Here is a 20,833-nt window from a genome sequence, read left to right on the forward strand (position 1 = left end):
TTAGATTAAATATTTAATCATGGTGAGTTGGTTTAGTTATAATTTTTTTATTTTTCTTTCCTCCAATGAAAAAGGCATTTTTGAGAAAAGGCATTCCCTTCCAGATTTAATGATAGTCAATCAAATAATAAAATGGTAATAATCATTCCATTCTATAACGATTCACCATATCACCAAACATTAGAATGGTAATACTCATTCCATTCCAAATTTCCATTCCATTCCATTTCATTTCATTTCATTCATGCATACCAAACGTAGCATAAGAGTTGTCTATGTATTTTACCTTTAATTTTTTTTTTTTACTTAGCAGTATCCAAGTCTATCATAGTTGGACAACACAGATGGATATAATTCACGTGCGTACCAAATCTATAGGAGCTTGAATGGTTGTCACTGGTCAGTGTAAAAGACCAGGCACCACTTGTTGGAACTCGGAACTGAGTGTAAGAAAATTCCAATTAAGATTTAGGAAACACCCCATTAGCTTACATATACATTGGTCTGTTTGGTGTTCCAAGTCAGGCGCACAAGTCTTCTCTTTAAACAGTCAATATCCACTCTCACTAAAAACCACAAACAACAGCAGCAACAATGCCAAAATATACAGAGAGTCACACATTGTAAATTCGAATATATCGATCGACCATGGCTTCGATTTAGTCCTTCATTATGACCCACCACTCTTCCGCCTCCGCCACGGCCACCCCCACCCCCACCTCCGACATTAGCCACAAATCTCACTCATCACCACCCATGAGTGAGCAAACCCAAACCCAAACCCAAACCCAAACCCAAACAGAAGCACAAACAGAAACAGAAACAAAAACAAAGACCGAGTTTGAGACTCAGACCCAGCCCGAGACGACAACCACCACCACCACAACCGCGGACTTAGCCTCCACCACTACCATCGCCGACATAGCCAATGCTCCGCCCCAAAAGCCCCCTCCCTCTGCCAAAATCCCCTTCCGCCCACGGAAGATCCGAAAGGTCTCTCCCGACACCACCGATGATGGCAAATCCCCAAAAAAAGACGCCTCGCAAACCCCCAAAACCACAAACACCACCACTAGAGCCTCCAAGAACAAGATTGTCCCTCCACAACCCAAACCCAACCGAACAATCGTCGCGAAATCGCTGTCCTGCGAAGGCGAAATAGAAATCGCACTCCGACACCTCCGAATCGCCGATCCATTACTCGCTCCTTTGATCGATCACCATCACCCTCCCACATTCGATTCCTTCCACGCCCCGTTTCTTGCCCTAACCAAAAGCATTCTCTATCAGCAACTCGCGTACAAGGCCGGTACCTCAATCTACACTCGCTTCGTCTCTCTCTGTGGTGGCGAGGCAGGCGTTATGCCCGATACCGTTCTTGCCCTAACCCCTCACCAACTCCGGCAAATCGGTGTTTCGGGGCGAAAAGCTAGTTACCTCCATGACCTTTCAAGGAAGTACCAGAATGGAATTCTATCCGATTCAGCTATTGTGGAAATGGATGATAAGTCACTTTTTACAATGCTCACTATGGTCAATGGTATTGGTTCTTGGTCGGTTCATATGTTTATGATTTTTTCTCTCCACAGACCGGATGTTCTTCCGGTGAATGACCTCGGTGTTCGCAAAGGCGTTCAGCTTCTCTACAGCCTTGACGAGTTGCCTCGGCCTTCTCAGATGGAGCAATTGTGTGAGAAGTGGAGGCCGTATCGGTCTGTTGGCTCGTGGTATATGTGGAGGTTTGTGGAAAACAAGGGGGCACCTTCGAGTGCAGCAGCTGTGGCAGTGACTAGTGCTAGTTTACTGCAGCAACAGCAGGAGCAGCAACAACAACAACATCAACAGCAGCAGCAGTTTCTGGATCCTATAAATGGCATACTTAATCTCGGGTACTACTCATTACACTTCAATTCCCACTTACTTTGTCATCTGAAGCATGTGGTTTTTAAGTGATTCTATCACCTTCTCCTATTGTATTAGCTCCTCATTATTCATGTCTTTATATTTAATTATGTAGATTGTTCACTTTTTGGTGTTTTGTTCATTCTAATTCCGTGTTATATTTGAGATTTTAAAGAATTGAAAAATCTGTTGCTTGATTTGCAACTTGTATTAGGGGTCTAACTTAGGTTATAAGGCAGTAAACAATGCATTGCAAAAGATCGAACTTATATTTGATTTGTGAAACTAATAGTTCACAAACAAATTTCAGTACTTCCCATGGTAATTAATGTTTTAGCTAAATGGGTAAATTACCACTTTTGTTATAATTAGGAAAACATTGCATAAGAAGAAAGCATTATTTAGTGAGAGTATTCCCTTATGTACAATATTTGGTGTGGCGACCATTCGTTGCCGGCGTGAACCTTACCTAAACTCTACCAGATTGCTTTTGATGGACATGCCTTGGGATGTGTGCTTTTTGAGATATTTTCATGATTGGGAATGGAGGATGCCATTGGGTTCTTGGAGTTGCTGTATTTTGCTAGGAGGTGGATGGTGGAGGGCCTGATTCCCAAGTCTAGGGAGGTTCGATGTTCGCTCTTTCTATAGGAGCCTTTCGGACGCTCAGGGTCTGCTTTCCTATGGAAAGTGGTGTTGCTTGGACTGCAGTTTTAGGGAGGATTATAATGTTGGATAACCTGAGGAGGAGGATATAGGCTGTGACGTCCCAATTTTTCACAAACCCGAATAGTTAATGTGATCCAAAAGTTGACCCGATAACGGATCCGAATGCGGAAGCGGAAAAAAAAAAAAAACAAGGTTCCTAGGGATAAACGGCATCCCAAGAACGCTAGAGTAACTTTCTATGAAGTCACGGAGTTCAAAAGAAAACAAAATGGAGAAGCGATAATTTAAAAATAGGGATAATTTTGGCCCTAGGGGTAAAACGGTAATTTTCAGAAAGTTATGGGTGTTACCGAGTATACCATTGGATAGACGGCGAAAAATTAACGAAGATAGACTCAAAAATCACTTGATTCGGAGTCCGGATGGAGGAGAAAAACCAAAAACAAAAATGGGCGTCGTCGCGGCCGAGGGGGCACCAGGCGCGCGCGGCCAAGGCTGCTGACACCTGGGCACTGACACTGAAAATGCCGAGAACCGAGTGTGATTTGGACCCCAAAACGACCTTTTTTGAAAAACCATGAAGAAGAAACCTCCCTTAAAATAATTTTTCCAAGCTGACATGTCGAAAGAAAAATTTATTTTTGACCTGAAATGCTCAAAATACTCCTGAGATTAGTTTTGACGAAAAATGCTAAAATGCAAGTTTTCTTCAAGTGTTCAAATGACCAAATATGAAATTCTGTGCTAAAACGATTGTGCACGCAAACGTAATAAGGGTTTTAAAACATGCGGGATTGGTTCGTGACCCCGAAATATGCCCAATGCAAAATCTGACCCATTAAACCTAAAAAATGCATAAAAATGAAAAGTTTGAAGCCTACCATCAACCATAATATGCAATCATGATATTTTGTGCAAAGTAAACATTCTCGCAAACGTAATATACATAATAAAATGCGTCCCAATGGTCCATGACCTCAAAATACACCATATGCAAAATATGACATGTCTAAACCCCAAAAATCATGAAAAATGGCCTTTTAAAGCAAATTTTGAAGTTAATCATCATAGATGCATTCAAAGAACCGTTTGACCCTTGACCACATGTCACATATAATAAAAGAGTACTAGGAAAAGTGATAAAACACAATTCCCACCATCCAAACTGAAATTTACATGCTAAAGCTTTGCATTTTCCAATTTTTCTCATTTTTAAACATAATGTCAAATAGCATAAAAATGAAGCATGAGGTTCTTGGCCCTTGGCCTCATCACATACATGGCAAATAGGTTTCAAAGGATACATTTAGGTACTTATTACATATCCTAAATAGAAGCTACAAGTTTTGACATATTTAACCCAAAATAAAACAAAATTCATGCTAGTAAGTGCATGATAGGAAATACGCCAAACTCATCAAGCCACAAGCAAGTTTAAGAATGTTGTGTATCCCTAAAACACGGTTCTTTACCTGAAAAATGTCCCAAACAACGAGGGTGAGTAAACAAGTTACTCGTAGAAAATGAAAATGCTATAACCTAAAGTTTTGCAAGTCTTTATAAGTTGATATAAATCAATCCATGTGGTTCATGCCACCTAACGTCTATGTCCAAGGTGATAGTAAGGGATCGTTCTAAGCTACATTAGAACATCCACATTATAAATCACAATATATAAGCAATTAAACAATATTGAAATATCAAATGCCAAATAACAAAATATAAATTTACAAAGTAAACAACTTGGAATTTAAAATGCGAAATCAAACAAACGGAAACTTGGACGTCACGCCGGAATAAAACCGACACCAAGCATCATTTGGGTTACTAGCCTGTGGGTGCTTGCTCCTAAGTGTGCACTAAAAATAGAGGGCTCTCAAATCCCCCGTACTAGAGCTGAGCCCTAGCCATAGTCAATTTTACGACATCCTCAAGCTTCCAAAATCAACAAAGAGTGTACAACAAGTATATACATATATACTAAATGCACTTAATCAAATATCATACACAATCAAATTGTGAAAACATACAAGACATGCCATAGGTTCTCAACTACTATGGCATATAACTTAATAGGCCTTAAAAACATCAAAAGTGCAAATAAATCATAATTTCATTAAATGGAAACTAATTAAATAAAAATTAATTAATTTATCTAAATAGCAAAATATCACCAACTGACATGAAATTAACACATAATAAGTAACATAACATGAATAACTCAAATATCAAATCAAAAGTCTAATTAAGTTATTAAAACACTTAGTTAATTTTTAATTAACTTAATTAATTAAAAATCTCTCTATTTCAAAAGTTATCCAAAAATTTTAAAAATAATATATGATAAACAAACAAGTCATGGACTCTCCAAATATCATATTCTTAATTAAATTTAAGCATACTTCAACTATAAAATTAAATGATCATTTAATTAAAATAAAAACCATTTCTAGATCTAAACTTTAAACATACATATAAGTTATATAAACCTCAAAAATATGTAAAACACTTAGATTATAAACATGAAACACCCCCTACCTCACTTTGAGATGAAAATCTCAAATCACACCAAAATCAAACTCCACAAAATGCGATAAAATTTTGGTTATGACGGGGACAATAAGGAGAGCAAGAAATCCTCTAGTGACAAGACCTAAATCCAAGCTTGGACTCACACCCCAAAAATCAAAGTGCTGCAAATCGAAAACCGATCGGATAGAAATCACCGCGTCGTCGAGGAGATAAAAAAAGTCTAAATTGCGAAGAGCCGGATCAAAGAGGAAGTAAATGAAAAGAGGAGAGAGAGAAGGCAGCTCCAAGCTCCTCTAGTGGCGGCTGTAGCTGCTGCTTTTGGAGAGTGAAAAAGATGAAATGACTGTCTCTCTCATCCACCTACCCTAAATAGGTCAAAAAGGTGTCTCGAATAATCTGAACTGGCCCCGTCCGGGTCCAAAAAGTGAAATCTATGAAGACGCGCTCAAATGAAGATGGTCTGTGAACGAAAAAGTTTCGAAATGGAATTCTAAGATCATTGGAAGAAACGGGGTCAAAAACCGAGTCCCGAGCGAGGAGATATGCCTCGGACAAGTTTGACGACTAACGGGGTTCGAAAATTCATAATAAATGAAATAAAAATCCGAAAAATATTTTGGAAGTGCCAGAGTCAAGAAAAGGTGAAAATAAACCCCTCATGAAAGGTTGAACCGAAAATGAGAAATTATTCTGAATTTTTTTCAAAATTACACAAATGCCCCTCCACTAGGTAACTCAAAAAGTGAATTTCCCAAAAAGCCTAAAATGAAGTGGCATTCAAAAGATATATTTAAAAGAACTTTAAATACAAAATCTCATCAAAAGATAATTACGACAAACACCCCAAGTAAAGAAAACAATTTTCAAGAATCTTAGCATTTATATCCCTATGGGCAAAAGTAAACATCTAGCATGCTTTTTTTACAAAAGTAAGAATGTGCAATACATAGAAATCAAGTAAAATGGATGCATGCAAGGCCAGAATCAAATTCGAGCATGACCCGATAGGTTATGCAAAATGAAAAGACAGTGAAAAATGACGAAAAACGAAAACTCGGAAAAATAAATCAACGGAAAAAAAATATCCGTAAAATTTGAGAGAATGAAAAATAAGGAAAATGACTGGGTCATAATATAGGCTATTGTCAATTGGTATTGCATGTGCAAGAGGGATGGAGGGTCGTTAGATCACCTTCTGTTGCATTGTCCAGTGGCTCAGGATACTTGGGGCTACGCTTTTGGGGTTGTTTGGAGTCCATTGGGTAATGCCTTGGTCATCAAGACACGTGATAGAGGCTTGAAGAGGTTATACAGCGGGTTCCCAAACCCGTGTCTTTTGGATGGTGGCGCCCTAGTGTGTTTTGTGGTGCTTAAGGAGGGAGTGGAATAAGAGATGTGAGGAGACTCTTATCAGGGCGCTGAAATTCTCTATTATCAATTCTTTTTTTGTTGGGTCCTTGGGAGAAATTGTAAATCTCCGGGGGAGATAATTGATTTTTGGATAGTTTGAGAGGTTAGGGGCCATATTTGGTCCTTGTGTAGTTTTTATGGGATGCGTTCCCCATTTGAACGCTTTCTAAATTTTTTAAAAAAATGAATTATTTTAACATTATTTGCTAATGTATCATGGACATCACTACCTACTTTTTCATGGTTTGGTTTGATTAAATGCACATGATCAGTAATTTGTTTACGCTGATGTGGTGTTCCGAATGCCGTGTCACTAAAATGCAGACAAGAGGACAAGTTAAATACGCATGTCTTTGCTAATTTAAATATATAATTTTTTTTTTGGAAGTTAAAGCAATTACGTACACACCCTACCTACCTCCACCGAGGTTCGAACCCCCGACCTTCCATTTAGGGAGGAAGGGGTGATACCGTTGGGCCATTTGGTCCTTTGGTGTCTTTGCTAATTTATGTCGTCAAAAGAGATTATACATAGTTATTTTTGTTTGTGTAGTTTTATTTTTCTGAGAAGAATCACAATGATGGCTACCATTCCCTGCACATATATCCTAGGAGGAAAAGGGGAAAAAGGTCATGTGAGCCCCAGTAGTGAAGCTGTTGAAAAAGAGATATTTGGTTTTAATAAGACCATATTTTAGGGGATATGATAGGCGTGTAAATATAGATAGTCAATGACCAGATTTTAGGGGATATTTTAGTGTATAATCTATAGCTTCTATTAGTGCACAGCCTGTAGCTTCTGTTAGTATACAGCCTGTAATTACAGCCTGTAGTTTGCTGTCACAGCTTGCAGTCAGCTTGTAGTTTCCTTTTTTTAGCCCCTTGTATGTCCTATTTAACTAAAGCATTGTAAACCATTCAAAGGAAGGCAATATACAGATTTTCTTTCAATCTTGAAATCGCCTATTTGGTATCAGAGCATCTTACCGATTCTTCTGAAAAAAAAACCCCTACCTGTTCCTTTTTTTTCTCTCTTCCAAACAACTCAAATCACCATGTCTGATGACATACCTGAGTCCAAGACCAAGACCTTTGAGTCCCAAGTCCAAAACTCTCAGACACACTCGGTCCAGATTACCACAATTCGGCTAAATGGTGAAAACTTCCTTCGCTGGTCCCAGTCCGTGCGGATGTATATCCGAGGCAGAGGCAAAATCAGCTACCTAACAGGAGAAAAGAAGGAACCAAAACCTGAAGATCCATCCTACTCGACCTGGGATGCAGAGAATTCGATGGTGATGACCTGGTTGGTGAATTCTATGGAGGAGGACATCAGTTCTAATTATATATGTTACCACACAGCAAAAGAACTTTGGGACAATGTCAACCAAATGTATTCAGACCTAGGAAATCAGTCTCAAGTCTATGAACTAACGCTGAAACTCGGAGAGATCCGTCAAGGAGATAACAGTGTTACAAAATATTTCAACTCTCTGAAACGTTTGTGGCAGGACCTTGATTTGTTCAGCGATTATGAGTGGAAATCGCCTGAAGATTGCAACCATTACAAAAAGAAGGTGGAAGACAACCGCATCTTCAAGTTTCTCATTGGACTCAATGTTGAGTTTGATGAAGTGAGAGGCAGAATAATTGGACGACAACCCTTGCCTTTAATCGGTGAAGTCTTCTCCGAGGTTCGAAGAGAGGAAAGTCGCAGGCTGGTCATGCTTGGAAAAAAGTTATCAAATGGTGCTGTTGAGACCTCTGCCTTGGTCGTATCTGAAGCGAATATTGGCAGGAAACATAATGAAAAGCCCCGTCTTTGGTGTGACCACTGCAACAAGCCTCACCATACCTGTGAAACCTGCTGGAAAATTCATGGTAAACCAGCGAATTGGAAGAGTAAGCAGGAAGACAGATTCAACCAGGAAGGCAGATTCAACCGAGCCCCATCAGCTCATGAAGCCGAGGCACTTCCCTTCAGCAAAGAACAGATGGATCATCTTCTAAAATTGCTGAAATTCAATTCTTCATCTGGTACTCCTAATGTTTCTCTTGCTCAAACAGGTAACAACCCGAAGGCCTTATCTTGTCGTTCAAATTCCAGTGTTACCCCATGGATCATTGATTCAGGAGCTTCTGACCATATGACAAGTTGTTCTCATTTATTTCAAACTTATTCACCCTGTTCTGGCTCTGAAAAAAAAATCAGAATAGCTGATGGTTCTTATTCTCCCATTGCAGGCAAAGGTTTAGTGAAACTTTCAAAAATTATTGATCTTAAGTCTGTCCTTCATGTCCCTAAGCTTGCTTGTAACCTTTTATCAGTTAATAAATTGTCCAAAGACTCTAATTGTCGTGTTATCTTTTTTGAATCCTATTGTGAATTTCAGGACTAGAGCTTGGGGAAGACGATTGGCAGTGCTAAGATGATAGATGGTCTCTACTATTTTGAAGATGATATTTCAAGTAATAAAAAGGCTCAAGGTTTGAGTAGTTTTCGTTCTATCCCTGTTAGAGAACAAATAATGCTATGACATTTTAGACTAGGGCATCCTAGTTTCCCTTATCTTAAAAAATTATTTCCTTCTTTGTTTAAAGGATTGGATTGTTCATCTTTTTATTGTGAGAATTGTTTTTTATCAAAGAGTCATCGTACTACGTATTCTCCTAAACCTTACCAAACATCAAAACCATTTTATTTAATCCATAGCGATGTTTGGGGCCCTTCTAGGATCACAACTCTTCCTGGAAAAAAATGGTTTGTGACTTTTATTGATGATCATACACGTTTGTGTTGGGTGTATTTAATGAATGAAAAATCTGAAGTTGAAAAATTATTCAAGGATTTTTATATGATGATTGAAAATCAATTTCAAACAAAAATTGGCATTCTTCATACTGATAACGGCACCGAATACTTTAATGAAGTTTTAGGAAGTTTTTTAACAGAAAAAGGAATTTTTCACCAATCCACTTGTGTTGACACACCCCAACAAAACGGAATTACTGAAAAAAAGAATAAACATTTACTTGAAGTTTCTCGTGCCATCATGTTTTCAACGAATGTTCCTAAGTATTTGTGGGGTGAAGCCGTTTTAACAACAACATATTTGATTAACAGGATGCCTACTCGTGTTCTTAACTATTTTACACCCCTTGAAAGCCTTAAAAAATCTTTTCCTGAAACTCGGATTTATTTAAACCTGCCTTTGAAAGTATTTGGGTGCACTGTCTTTGTCCATTTACCTAGTAGACTTCGATCTAAATTGGATCCTCGGGCTGAAAAATGTGTATTTGTTGGGTATGCCCCGAATAAAAAGGGGTACAAATGCTTCAATCCGATAACAAAAAAAATGTTTATCAGTATGGATGTTTTTTTTCTAGAAAATCATCCTTATTTTCAGAAAACTTTTCTTCAGGGGGAGAAAGAGAGTGAAGAAAATTTTTGGGAGATTTCTACTAATATTCCCTTACCTAAAACTATTGTCTCACACTCTACTCCAAACACTGATCTTTTTAAACAAGAAAATGATGTTCTAGAATCAGGAAACCCGGGGCCTCCTAGTCCTAATCTGCCGAGCCTTACTGTATCTCCAACAGGGGGAGAAATCCTACCAACGGTTCCAAAAAAACCGAATCCTGAGCTTCTGGTTTATAACAGAAAAAAGACTCATCAAAAGAGTAGAGAGCCTACTATTGTACCTGAGCAAGGCCAATCAGAGGTCCCGAGCAATGACTCCCTGAACACTCAAGGTACTCTAAATCTTAACTTGTCTACAGTTGTCCCTACTATTTCTAATCGTACAGAGACACCTAGCCAAGTTCCTGTAGACCTTGATATCCCTATAGCTGTTAGAAAAGGAATCCGAACCTGTACCCAGCATCCCATTGCCAAATACTTGTCTTATGATAAACTTTCCCATAAACATAGGGCCTTTACTTCAAATATTTCTCACTTGTTTGTTCCAAGAAACATTCAGGAAGCACTAGATGATCCGAATTGGAAATCAGCAGTGTTAGAGGAGATGAATGCTCTTAAAAGGAGTGGAACGTGGGAGATAGTTGACTTACCCAAAGGAAAGAAAACTGTTGGGTGTAAATGGGTTTTCACTATTAAGTGTAAAGCTGATGGTAGTGTGGAAAGGTACAAGGCAAGACTTGTGGTGAAAGGTTTTACGCAAACGTACGGCATTGATTACCAAGAGACGTTTGCTCCTGTAGCAAAAATAAATTCTATCCGAGTCTTATTGTCGTTGGCAGTCAATTCTAATTGGCCATTACATCAATTGGACATAAAAAATGCCTTTTTAAATGGAGACTTGGAAGAAGAAGTGTTTATGAGCTTGCCACCTGGGTTCGAAGGAAAACACAGTCAGAGCAAAGTCTGTAAACTCAAAAAATCCCTGTACGGTTTGAAACAGTCTCCAAGAGCGTGGTTTGAACGTTTAGGAAAGGCTGTGAAGAGTCATGGGTATCATCAGAGTCAGGCAGACCATACCATGTTCTACAAAGGAAGGGAAAATTGCCATTTTAATTGTGTATGTGGATGATATAATTTTGACAGGTGATGACATTGAAGAGTTGACCAGACTGAAGAAGAAACTTGTTAAAGATTTTGAAGTCAAAGATCTGGGAGCATTAAAATACTTCCTTGGAATGGAATTTGCCAAGTCAAGAGAAGGAATTTTCGTGAATCAACGAAAATATGTACTTGATTTGCTTAATGAGACAGGACTACTCGGGTGTAAAGCTGCTGACACTCCAATTGAAGTCAACCTGAAGTTAGAAGCTGCCGAACCCGAGAATATGGTTGATCGTGAAAGATATCAGAGATTGGTGGGAAGACTAATTTACTTATCTCACACACGCCCAGATATAGCATTTGCAGTCAGTATGGTGAGTCAGTTTATGCACTCTCCTGGACAGGAACACTTTGAAGCAGTGTACAGGATTCTGAGGTACTTAAAGGGCTCACCAGGTAAAGGACTTATGTTCAAGAAACAAGGTCATTTACAAGTGGAGGTGTACACAGATGCTGATTGGGCAGGCAGTATAGTTGATAGACGATCTACCTCAGGATATTGCACCATCGTTGGAGGAAACTTAGTCACGTGGCGAAGCAAGAAACAAAATGTAGTAGCGAGGAGTAGTGCAGAAGCCGAGTTCAGAGCACTCGCCCATGGGATTTGCGAAGCTATATGGTTAAAAAGACTCCTTGAAGATTTGAAGGTTATTGTTTCTCCTCCAATGAGAGTCTACTGTGACAACAAAGCTGTCATTTCAATTGCTCATAATCCAGTCCTCCACGACAGAACCAAACATGTGGAAGTTGACAAACACTTTATCAAGGAAAAGCTTGACTGTGGTATGATTTGCATTCCTTATGTCTCTACTACTGAACAAGCTGCAGACATCCTTACCAAAGGACTACACAAGAAACAGTTTGAAGTTTTAAGAAGCAAGCTAGCTATGGAAGACATCTACAAGCCAGCTTGAGGGGGAGTGTTGAAAAAGAGATATTTGGTTTTAATAAGACCATATTTTAGGGGATATGATGGGCGTGTAAATATAGATAGTCAATGACCAGATTTTAGGGGATATTTTAGTGTATAACCTATAGCTTCTATTAGTGCACAGCCTGTAGCTTCTGTTAGTATACAGCCTGTAATTACAGCCTGTAGTTTGCTGTCACAGCTTGTAGTCAGCTTGTAGTTTCCTTTTTTTAGCCCCTTGTATGTCCTATTTAACTAAAGCATTGTAAACCATTCAAAGGAAGGCAATATACAGATTTTCTTTCAATCTTGAAATCGCCTATTGAAGCAATGTTACCTGCCATAAGTTTTAATGGCCAAAAGCCCATCTAACTACTTTCAATAGAGTCTGGTTGAACCCACTTTTTGCTCACTGTGATTGGAAGCGGTTAGATTTTGGTTGACTGGACTTTCATATAAGCAAGTCTTCTAGAGAACTCTGCAGATTTTTGCTTATTTTAATGGTGAGATTTCATTGAGTTCTTCTAGGCAATACTCCTAGAAGACGTTGACCTACCGAATTTATATTCTCTGTGCTGTTTTTCTTAATCTTGTCCTTTTTCTTTATGTTAAATTTCAGTGCTGTTGTGAATAAATAATATCCATAAGTAGCTTCTCAATAGCACTATTTTTATACTTGGAAGTCAATCCCATAACCTTTTGATAGCGTGAACCTCATCCTAATTGTCGTAGCATTTTTAATATAAGCCCTGACTTTATGTTGCTGTCCAGAAAATCTATCAAGCCTTTTATTTTAATTTCCTATCAAAGTAGCCTTAAATCACCTTATATCACAACCAATGTAACCCTTATTCAGTCCCTAAATGTCAATCTTATCTTCTCTATCTCTAAGCAACGAAAGTAAAGGTGCCTTACATTTTACTTTGTTCAATTTCATGCAGGTCTACCTTAGTGAAGTTCTTGTTTAGACTATGGTAAATTATGCAAGACTACCTTTGTGAAGTTCACATTTAGACTATGGTAAATTTGGAAGGAATAATTTATTGGCTACCTCTGTCATGAAGGACTGACATATTGGGGAGATGATCTTTCCGGATGACAAAATCTTGTCTGGACCTAAATTTAATTTCTCAACTAAAAATTTGTTTATGTTATGCCTCAAACTAACCCACCCACCCACCCACCCACACATACTAACTAATGCCGGCCATTGTTACTGTTGTTATGCTACCTTTTAACACTTGCACCTTTTAGTGATGTCATGTTTATAAAAAAAACTTGTGCAGCATATTTCCAAACTATTAAATTTAGTGAAAGTATGTTTGATCATTATCCAAGGCTCTGATACAAGAGTAGCATGAGGCTTGGAACAAATTTAGAGGGTGTGATTGAGATCTTGTCCAATTTTAACTAGCAATTACTGATTTTTAAACTGTAAATAATATTTAAAAGTAAAACACATCGATATGAATCTGTTAAATATAGAGTATAAATAAATAAACCATGCAACTACACATGAATTCTCAATTTGTATGTGGAAAACCCAAATGGGAAAAACCACATAACCTAGTCCAGACAAATTAAATCCACTATGAGAGAAGCTTACTCTAGGTTAACAACTTCCCAAACCTAGGATGAACATTGAAGACATTGGATAGGATGAACAGTTCATCACCAGCAATCCCTTTGGAAATATAACAGGAATGTACAGTACCCAATTAGTTATTGGGCACTCTTTTAATGGTTTCAGTACTTGCAGGAGTACTAAGAATACCTTTTTCTTTGAGAATGCTAACAAATTCCAAAATCCATTTTGTTGTCTAGTAGCGACAATCATCTTTTTGATTGGCATCGCAATACCCCTTTAGTTTGGTTGGGAATCAGTGCAACATTACCTATTAATAAATCCTTAATTTTTGGTCATATATAAATTGATTCCATTGTGAATAAAATATCTGGATCTATTCCGAAAATATGGATTGTGCTAAAGATTCAGATCCATTTTGACCTTTGATTTTTGAAAACTTATTTTTCAATAATTCACTTGCGAACTGCTTTGCTAGAATCCCCACTATTTTTTTTACAAAACTATGTGAAAATGTTCAATTTTCTTTAAGATTTTCTTGACCATTATTCAAAAGGTCCAATAATGTAAATATTGGACCTTTTGAGGCAATTATAGATCCTGGGCGGTAACTCAGATTGGTTGACAAAAAATTATATCTGTAAGTACACTTGCATACACACGCCCCTATTGGGGCTTAAACCCTCAACCTCCTCTTTGGTGGTATAAACATTGAGTTTGAAGCATTTATTTGAGCCTACTTTGAAAGCCAATGCAATTGCTCTTTTAGGTAAAAGTTCTCCTAAAATGATTCAAATCAAGAGTTAGAATCCTCTAATTCTAGTCTACCATCTGTTTTGGTCTCCAATTCTATTGAAGCTAAGAATTGACAAGCGGTTGAAGATGAAAAGTTGAGACTTCTGTGCTACTTGAATAAGACACAAAGGAAAGTGGTGATCAAGATGCTATAGCCGAAGAAGTCAAAGAAAATGAAGAAATGACCGAATTTGATTCCTTGTCACTATAAGCTTATCCATGATTTGCAAGCCGTATCGATTATTGATTTTCGAATTTAGAAAAATTTGAATAATAAGATGCAAAAGATGTTGGTACTGTTCCTGTAGCTTCCAGATCTGTTATCAAGATTTTATCCATGTAATAGTGCAAGAGTTATGTTCCTAGTTTATAAAACTTGAGGTCGAGCTTTCTCGAATGTGAAGGATCAATACAAATCATAATAAAATGATTTTTAGTCGATCTGTGTCAAAGATTTTATGCATGTAATAATGCAAGAATTATTTATTTTTGATCAGTGAAGATATATTAGAAAGCGTTCAAAAGGGGAACGCATCCCAAAGGCTATACAAGGGACGAAGCCAAGAAAGAGGTCCTAAGGACCCAAAGAACCCAAAAAATTAATGATTTCCTGTATAGATATACAATTTCTACCCATCACCCAACCAAAAAGAGAACAAATAATAACATATTTTAAGGGTGCAATGGAAGATTCTTTCCCTTCAAAACATCTACAATTCCGCTCCTTCCAAATGCACCACCAAACGCAAAGAGGGGCCCCCCTCCAACAGACACGGGTGTGGCCTCAATGCTGCATCGTCTCCACACCTCAATCAATTCCGTCACAGATCGAGGCATGACCAATTGGATGCTGAACAAACCAAAAATAAGGCTCCAACAATCGTAAGCCTTCATTATTTTTACACAAACATTACCAATTAATAGTAATATGTCTTCTCTTTTTAAGATTATCCATGGTCAATATCTTCCCCCAAACTGCAGTCTACACAAAAAATGCCACTCTAAGAGGAGCCTTGGATCGCCACACTGTCTTCCACGGGAAGATAGAACCATGAGTCTCGGAGAGAGAAGAATAAAGAACCTTTTGCCTATATGAGAAATCCAATAAGCAAGAAACATCCTCCACCTCCCAGTCCTGAAACGATCGCCGAAAACGCACGTCCTATGAAATCTACCCTATCAAGCCGATAACAGTCGGTCACCATGGCATGTCTATCGACAGCAATCCTGAAAAGTCTGGGAAACAAACAAGATAGCGGGCAATTCCCGCACTATAAATCCTCCCAAAACCGAACATCCCTACCCTCTTGAGCTCTGAATCTAATGTGCTTAGAAAACTCGTCCCAGCCTTTCCGAATAGAATTCCACACTCCAACACCAGCAGCAAATCTAACCAGACCAGAGGACCACCCTCCTGTCTCCTCCTTAAAGTGGCACACGATCACCCTCGACGATGTTGTTCACTACCAAATCTCCATAGCCACTTCCCAAGGAAAGGGACCAACCTCCTAATGCCAAGACCACCCGACGGAAGAGGCCTGCAAACTTGGTCCCAACGGACAAGATGAAATTTAGTTGAAGAGTCTCAATCCTTCTAGCTACAGATGAGGGAATCTGGAAGAGAGAAAGGAAATAAGTTGAAAGGCTCGACAATGTACTCTTCATGAGAGTAACCTTTCTGCCCTTCGAAAAATACTGCTTCTTCCACCCAACCAGTCTTCTCTCAAACCGTTCAATCACTGAATCCCAACCTTTCAACCTCCTCGACGAGGCGCCCAAAGGCAAACCCAGATAAGAAATAGGGAAGGAGCCCGTCTCACATCTAAGAACTGCAGCACGAGAAGCAATATCCTGAACCTCCCCCAACAGGACAAGCACACTCTTGCCCACATTAACTTTTAGGCCTGAGACTGCCTGAAAGCAATCCAGAACACACCTCAAATATCTCAGGGACACCTCCGCATCACTGAAGACTAGTGTATCATAAGCAAACAACAAATGAGAAATCTCCATATGCTGGGAGGAGTTTGAACCCACCCTGAATCCCTTAATAAATCCCAGATCCACTGCCCTTCTCATCAACCTACTAAGGGCCTCCATAACAATAAGAAATATGAAAGGAGAAAGGAGATCTCCTGTCTCAATCCTCAAGAGCTACCAAAGAAACTGGATGGAGACCTATTTACCAACACATAAAATCTAATAGAAGATATGCAAGCCTCAATCCATCTCCTCCACTTCTCACCAAATCCCAACCTCCCTAGTAAATACAGCAGGAAGATCCAGCTAACATGATCATAAGCTTTCTCAATATCCAACTTATATAGGACTTCAGGAACACCACTCATTGACTTGGAGTCCACACATTCGCTGGCAATAAGAGCTGAGTTAAGAATCTGCTTGCCACCAACAAAAGCATTCTGGGACTCTGAAATGACTCCATCCAGAACATCACTCAATCTCAACGCAAGAACTTTAGCAATAAGCTTATAAATGCACCCCAACAAACTTATAGGTCTAAAATCCTTGACATTAGAAGCTCCACCCTTCTTCGGAATAAGGACAATAAAAGATGCGCTCAGTGACTTTTTGAACCTCCGTTAGAATGAAACTCATGAAAAATTCCCATCACCTCATTTCTCACCACACCCAGCTTTCCTACAAGAACATGGACAAAGGACATGGGTACGACACGATATGAATATGACGATACAGCAAATCTACAAAAAATAGGACGACAGAGATAGATTGTTTTCAACTGGTGTTGTATTTGCAATAGGGATGAAAAGATGATCATCTTTTACTGCATTGTCCGGTTGCTTGTGACAGTTGGGGTTTGATTATTTCTTTGTTTGGGTTCCACTTGTTTATGTCTCAGACTTCGATAGGTTTGAATCTGAGAAGAGAGAAGAGATAGAATTGTTTTTTGTTTTAGAGTAACTTAATTAGATTGGCCATATGGGTAACCCGAATTAACCCTACTTTCTAACCCGAAAACTAAGCCCGAGTTACAAACTCGAGTTTAAAAGTATAAGGATGGGTTGGACTCGGGTTAAGTAGTTATGGTTGAAGGTAGGGTTAGGGTTGGGCTCGGGTTAAGCATTTCATATGTCGGGTTGGGCTCAAGCTATACCTCCAACCTGTCGAGTTACAGCCCTAGTTTTGATTGAGGCTTGGGGAGGTTGTATAGTGGGCTTCCAAGTCCGTGACTTTTGGACGGTGGCACCCTTGTGTCTTTGGTGGGGCTTATGAAGAGAATGCAATAGGAGGATATCCTTTGACGGTGAGGAGACTCGTAGTCGTATTGGGGTGCTGAAATTTTCAATTCTTAGCTCTCTTTCATGTTTGGTTGCTGGGAGGAATTCTAATTCCTTGGGGGAGATAGTTGAATTTTTGGATATATTGCGAGATTAGGGCCCCTATTTGGTTCTTCTTTTGTTTCGTAGGCTGTTTTCCCCAGCTGAATGCTTTTTATTACGATCTTATCAAAAATAAAATAAAAAGCTAAAATTTGTGATAAAAAAAATGTACTGCTTATTGGATCTGCCAAGGATTTTGCTCATCCATTTGAGCCCTCGTAACATGGAACAACCAACCAAAATTGATAACCGCGTGATGGCGGGCGCTGTGATATCAAAATTCAAGGAGAATAAGAGAGAAAATGAGAGAACAAGAGAGGAGAGAACAAGAATGGGGAAGAAGAATGAGGGAGAATTAATCTATAATCAATGTATTCAATTATCAATAATCATCAAAAGGTCCTTCACAATGTTACCAACCCACATATTTATAAGCATCTAGGAAAACCCTAATAAAATACTACTACCAAAAATAAAACTCTAAAATACTAAATTACTAAAATATCCTAAAATTAAAACTTTACTAAATGAATTTATTTATGCCAAGGAACTAATACTAAGCATGACTATTTCTCTCTCTAAATTTTCTATCTCTTCTATCTTCTCGGATGCCAGAGTCATCTACTCCGGAGTACTCTGATCTCCATTTTCTTTCTTTTCTTTCGGGTTTTTCTATGTCCGTCCTCCATTGGGAAGTTATGAGAGCTTTTGAGGAGAGAACTGTTCTTTCCTTGACTTGTGAGACTGACTCGTCTTGCTGTGAACAGAGTGGTGGAAAGCAAACCCACAAGCAGGGGGTCGTGTGTTGATGGTGGATAACCCTAACACTATGGTGTGCGAGGTGGCGCTGAAATCTTGCCTGGTTGGAAGATTTGACAGAGACGTGGGAAGTTTGCAAAGGATTGAGGAATGGGCATATTGAAGATATGGAAGTTTTCGAGTGGGGTGAGGGTTGCCACCTTGCCTGACTGTCTGTTGTTGTTCAGGTTTCCATTGGAAATGGAAGCGCAGAGGGTGTCAAAGGACGGCAAGAAGAGATGGGGAGAGGCAAATCTGTTCATTGACGCTTGGTGTCTCAGAGTGGGTTGTTCGAGTCTGTTGAAAAAGAGGAAGATAAGGAGAATTCATCTTTACGGATTACATCTGCATGTCAGAAGCTGTTTGAAGAAATTGGAGACTTATGTGGAGGTTTCCGAGACGTCGAGGCTTACGAGATGAGCAACACTGATAAAGTTGTCATCATCGTCGATGATGGAGGTGTGATTTTGGCGTTTGTCATTGTTGAAGACAATTTGGTGGCCTTTACAATTGCTTTGTTGGAAGAGAGAGCTCCGCCCATTGTGCAGAAGACTGAATCCTTGATTGGAAGTTATGACTGTGAACGCGTTCTGATCTCGGAGAAGGGGCGGTCTCGCAATGGTCGCTGGTGTGATTTCAGATCGAATGAGCACAGGGCAAAGAAATCCAGAGGACAGGGACCGAGGATGGTTCATGCGCGAGAGGAGCGTGTCGATCATAAGAGAGCTGGGTCTACATGCATCCAGCATTGAGACCCTTCACGTTCACGATGGGAAACAGCTGGATCTTCACGTGGAACGTCACCTGAGAGGACTTTAAATTTCAAATACAGAATGAATGGGTCTGTTTTGAGTCGGCCAACAGTGAATGATCAAAATCCTCCTGGGCATGCATCTGGAATGTTTTTTAAAAGTCCAGTCACTGCTGCTCGGTCTAGAGTTGTTTCCGCCCCTCTCAAATGACCTTTCAACAGTCACATGTAATGGATCTCAGTCTGCAAAACTCCAGAATGTTTAAGAGGTTAGTAAATTCAGTCATTTTCAGGCCAAAAGAACTTTAAAACGCATTAGTGGTGCTGTGCTGGGTGTGATGAAACAGATCCAAGGCTGCGTTCTCATTCACGCTATGCAGACAAAGTTTGGTCCCGAAAAATTACACTCAACTGGGTAAGACTTGGCTCTCAAAAGACGGACTTTGGGTTGAGCAGTGGCGATCGCCCTTCTCCAGGATGCAGTATAATGGGCAAGATATCACTGCGGACCCAGTCTTCTTTGGGCCAAACAAAGGAGCATTTTATGAAGATGGTAAGGGAAGGAAGCCCAACTCTGCATGTCATAAAGTTAATAATCAAAGGCCTATCTTAGGTAATCATTTTGGGCCATTTCAAAATAGTCCAAATGGGTGGTCGGATGATAATCAATTTGTATGCAACTCCAGTTCTCCTTCTTTGGTTCCTCCACAGAGAAAACAGAGAGCTCTCAGCAGTTCATCTAGAAGATGGTCAAAGTTGGAGAAGCAAAATTGGGTTAGTGCTAATTTGAGAGTTCATGATCCTGTTAAGTTCTCTGAACCAAGATCTCGAAGCGCTCTTTCTACTACTACTACTACTCATTGCAGGGTGTTGATGAGGGTTGTGGGGTTCGAGAAGGGATGTTTGTTGTCAGATGCAAGGAGGTTATTGCCTAGAGGTGGAACTGGAGGTCTGTTCAACAGAGAATACTGATGATGCTTCTGTTTTGTCCGGGGATTCCCAGAATTTGACCTGTGGTTTAGAGGAATTGGTCACCACTGAGGTGGGACATGGGGTCACTGTTTGTGCAGGGCAGGATTTGCAGTTTCATTTGAGTGACAGGTCTGCTGCAGTTATAGTCAAGAAGCTCCCTCTTCACAAGGCTTTGAAAGGGCTTAAATGTCTGCCGGTATATGGGTTGGAAGTTAAGGGTGATGATTCTGATGGGGACTATGGCACCCCTTTGGCTGGCAGTATTTCGTCAGCTTCCATTTTAGAGGATTGGGATGGGTTGTCGGGTTGTGGAAACTGGGATTGTTCCATGGGAGGGGAGCAAGTTCTCATATGATGGCCTGTTTTTGCCTTTGGCAGTGGAAGGTCCTGAGGGGGAGGGGGATGTTCCTTTTGATGTTTTAGGAGGGGAAGGGGGAGTGGATGGGGATTGTAGGGAGGTGTGGGTGAGGGTTTAATTTGGGTGTGTGGTCAATCTCATTGGAGTGACATATAAGGGAGAGTGTTATAAAGGACAGTGTTGTAAGGCTGTGGGCATGTTAAGAGG

At 39.6% G+C, this 20,833-nt stretch overlaps 1 protein-coding gene across 3 annotated transcripts in view; it reads left to right on the forward strand.

Moving 5' to 3' along the window:
- The first annotated feature begins 442 nt into the window (after positions 1-442).
- Positions 443-20,833, forward strand: part of LOC132279770 (uncharacterized) — a 28,628-nt gene continuing 8,237 nt past the window's right edge. Inside the window, exons 1-2 of one of the 3 annotated variants that reach the window (XM_059781811.1) lie at positions 443-1,889; positions 12,950-13,095. In XM_059781811.1, coding sequence (XP_059637794.1) covers positions 673-1,889; positions 12,950-12,986 — 1,254 coding nt within the window. In that variant the 5' untranslated portion in view covers positions 443-672 and the 3' untranslated portion in view covers positions 12,987-13,095. Of the gene's footprint in view, positions 1,890-8,906; positions 9,059-12,949; positions 13,096-20,833 lie in introns of those variants that run through there. The other 2 variants (XM_059781810.1, XM_059781812.1) reach the window with 2 other exon arrangements.

Source organism: Cornus florida, unplaced genomic scaffold (genome assembly GCF_030987335.1).
Source record: "Cornus florida cultivar Cherokee Brave unplaced genomic scaffold, ASM3098733v1 CherokeeBrave_3.0.0_Hap2_Chr10, whole genome shotgun sequence".
NCBI lineage: Eukaryota > Viridiplantae > Streptophyta > Magnoliopsida > Cornales > Cornaceae > Cornus > Cornus florida.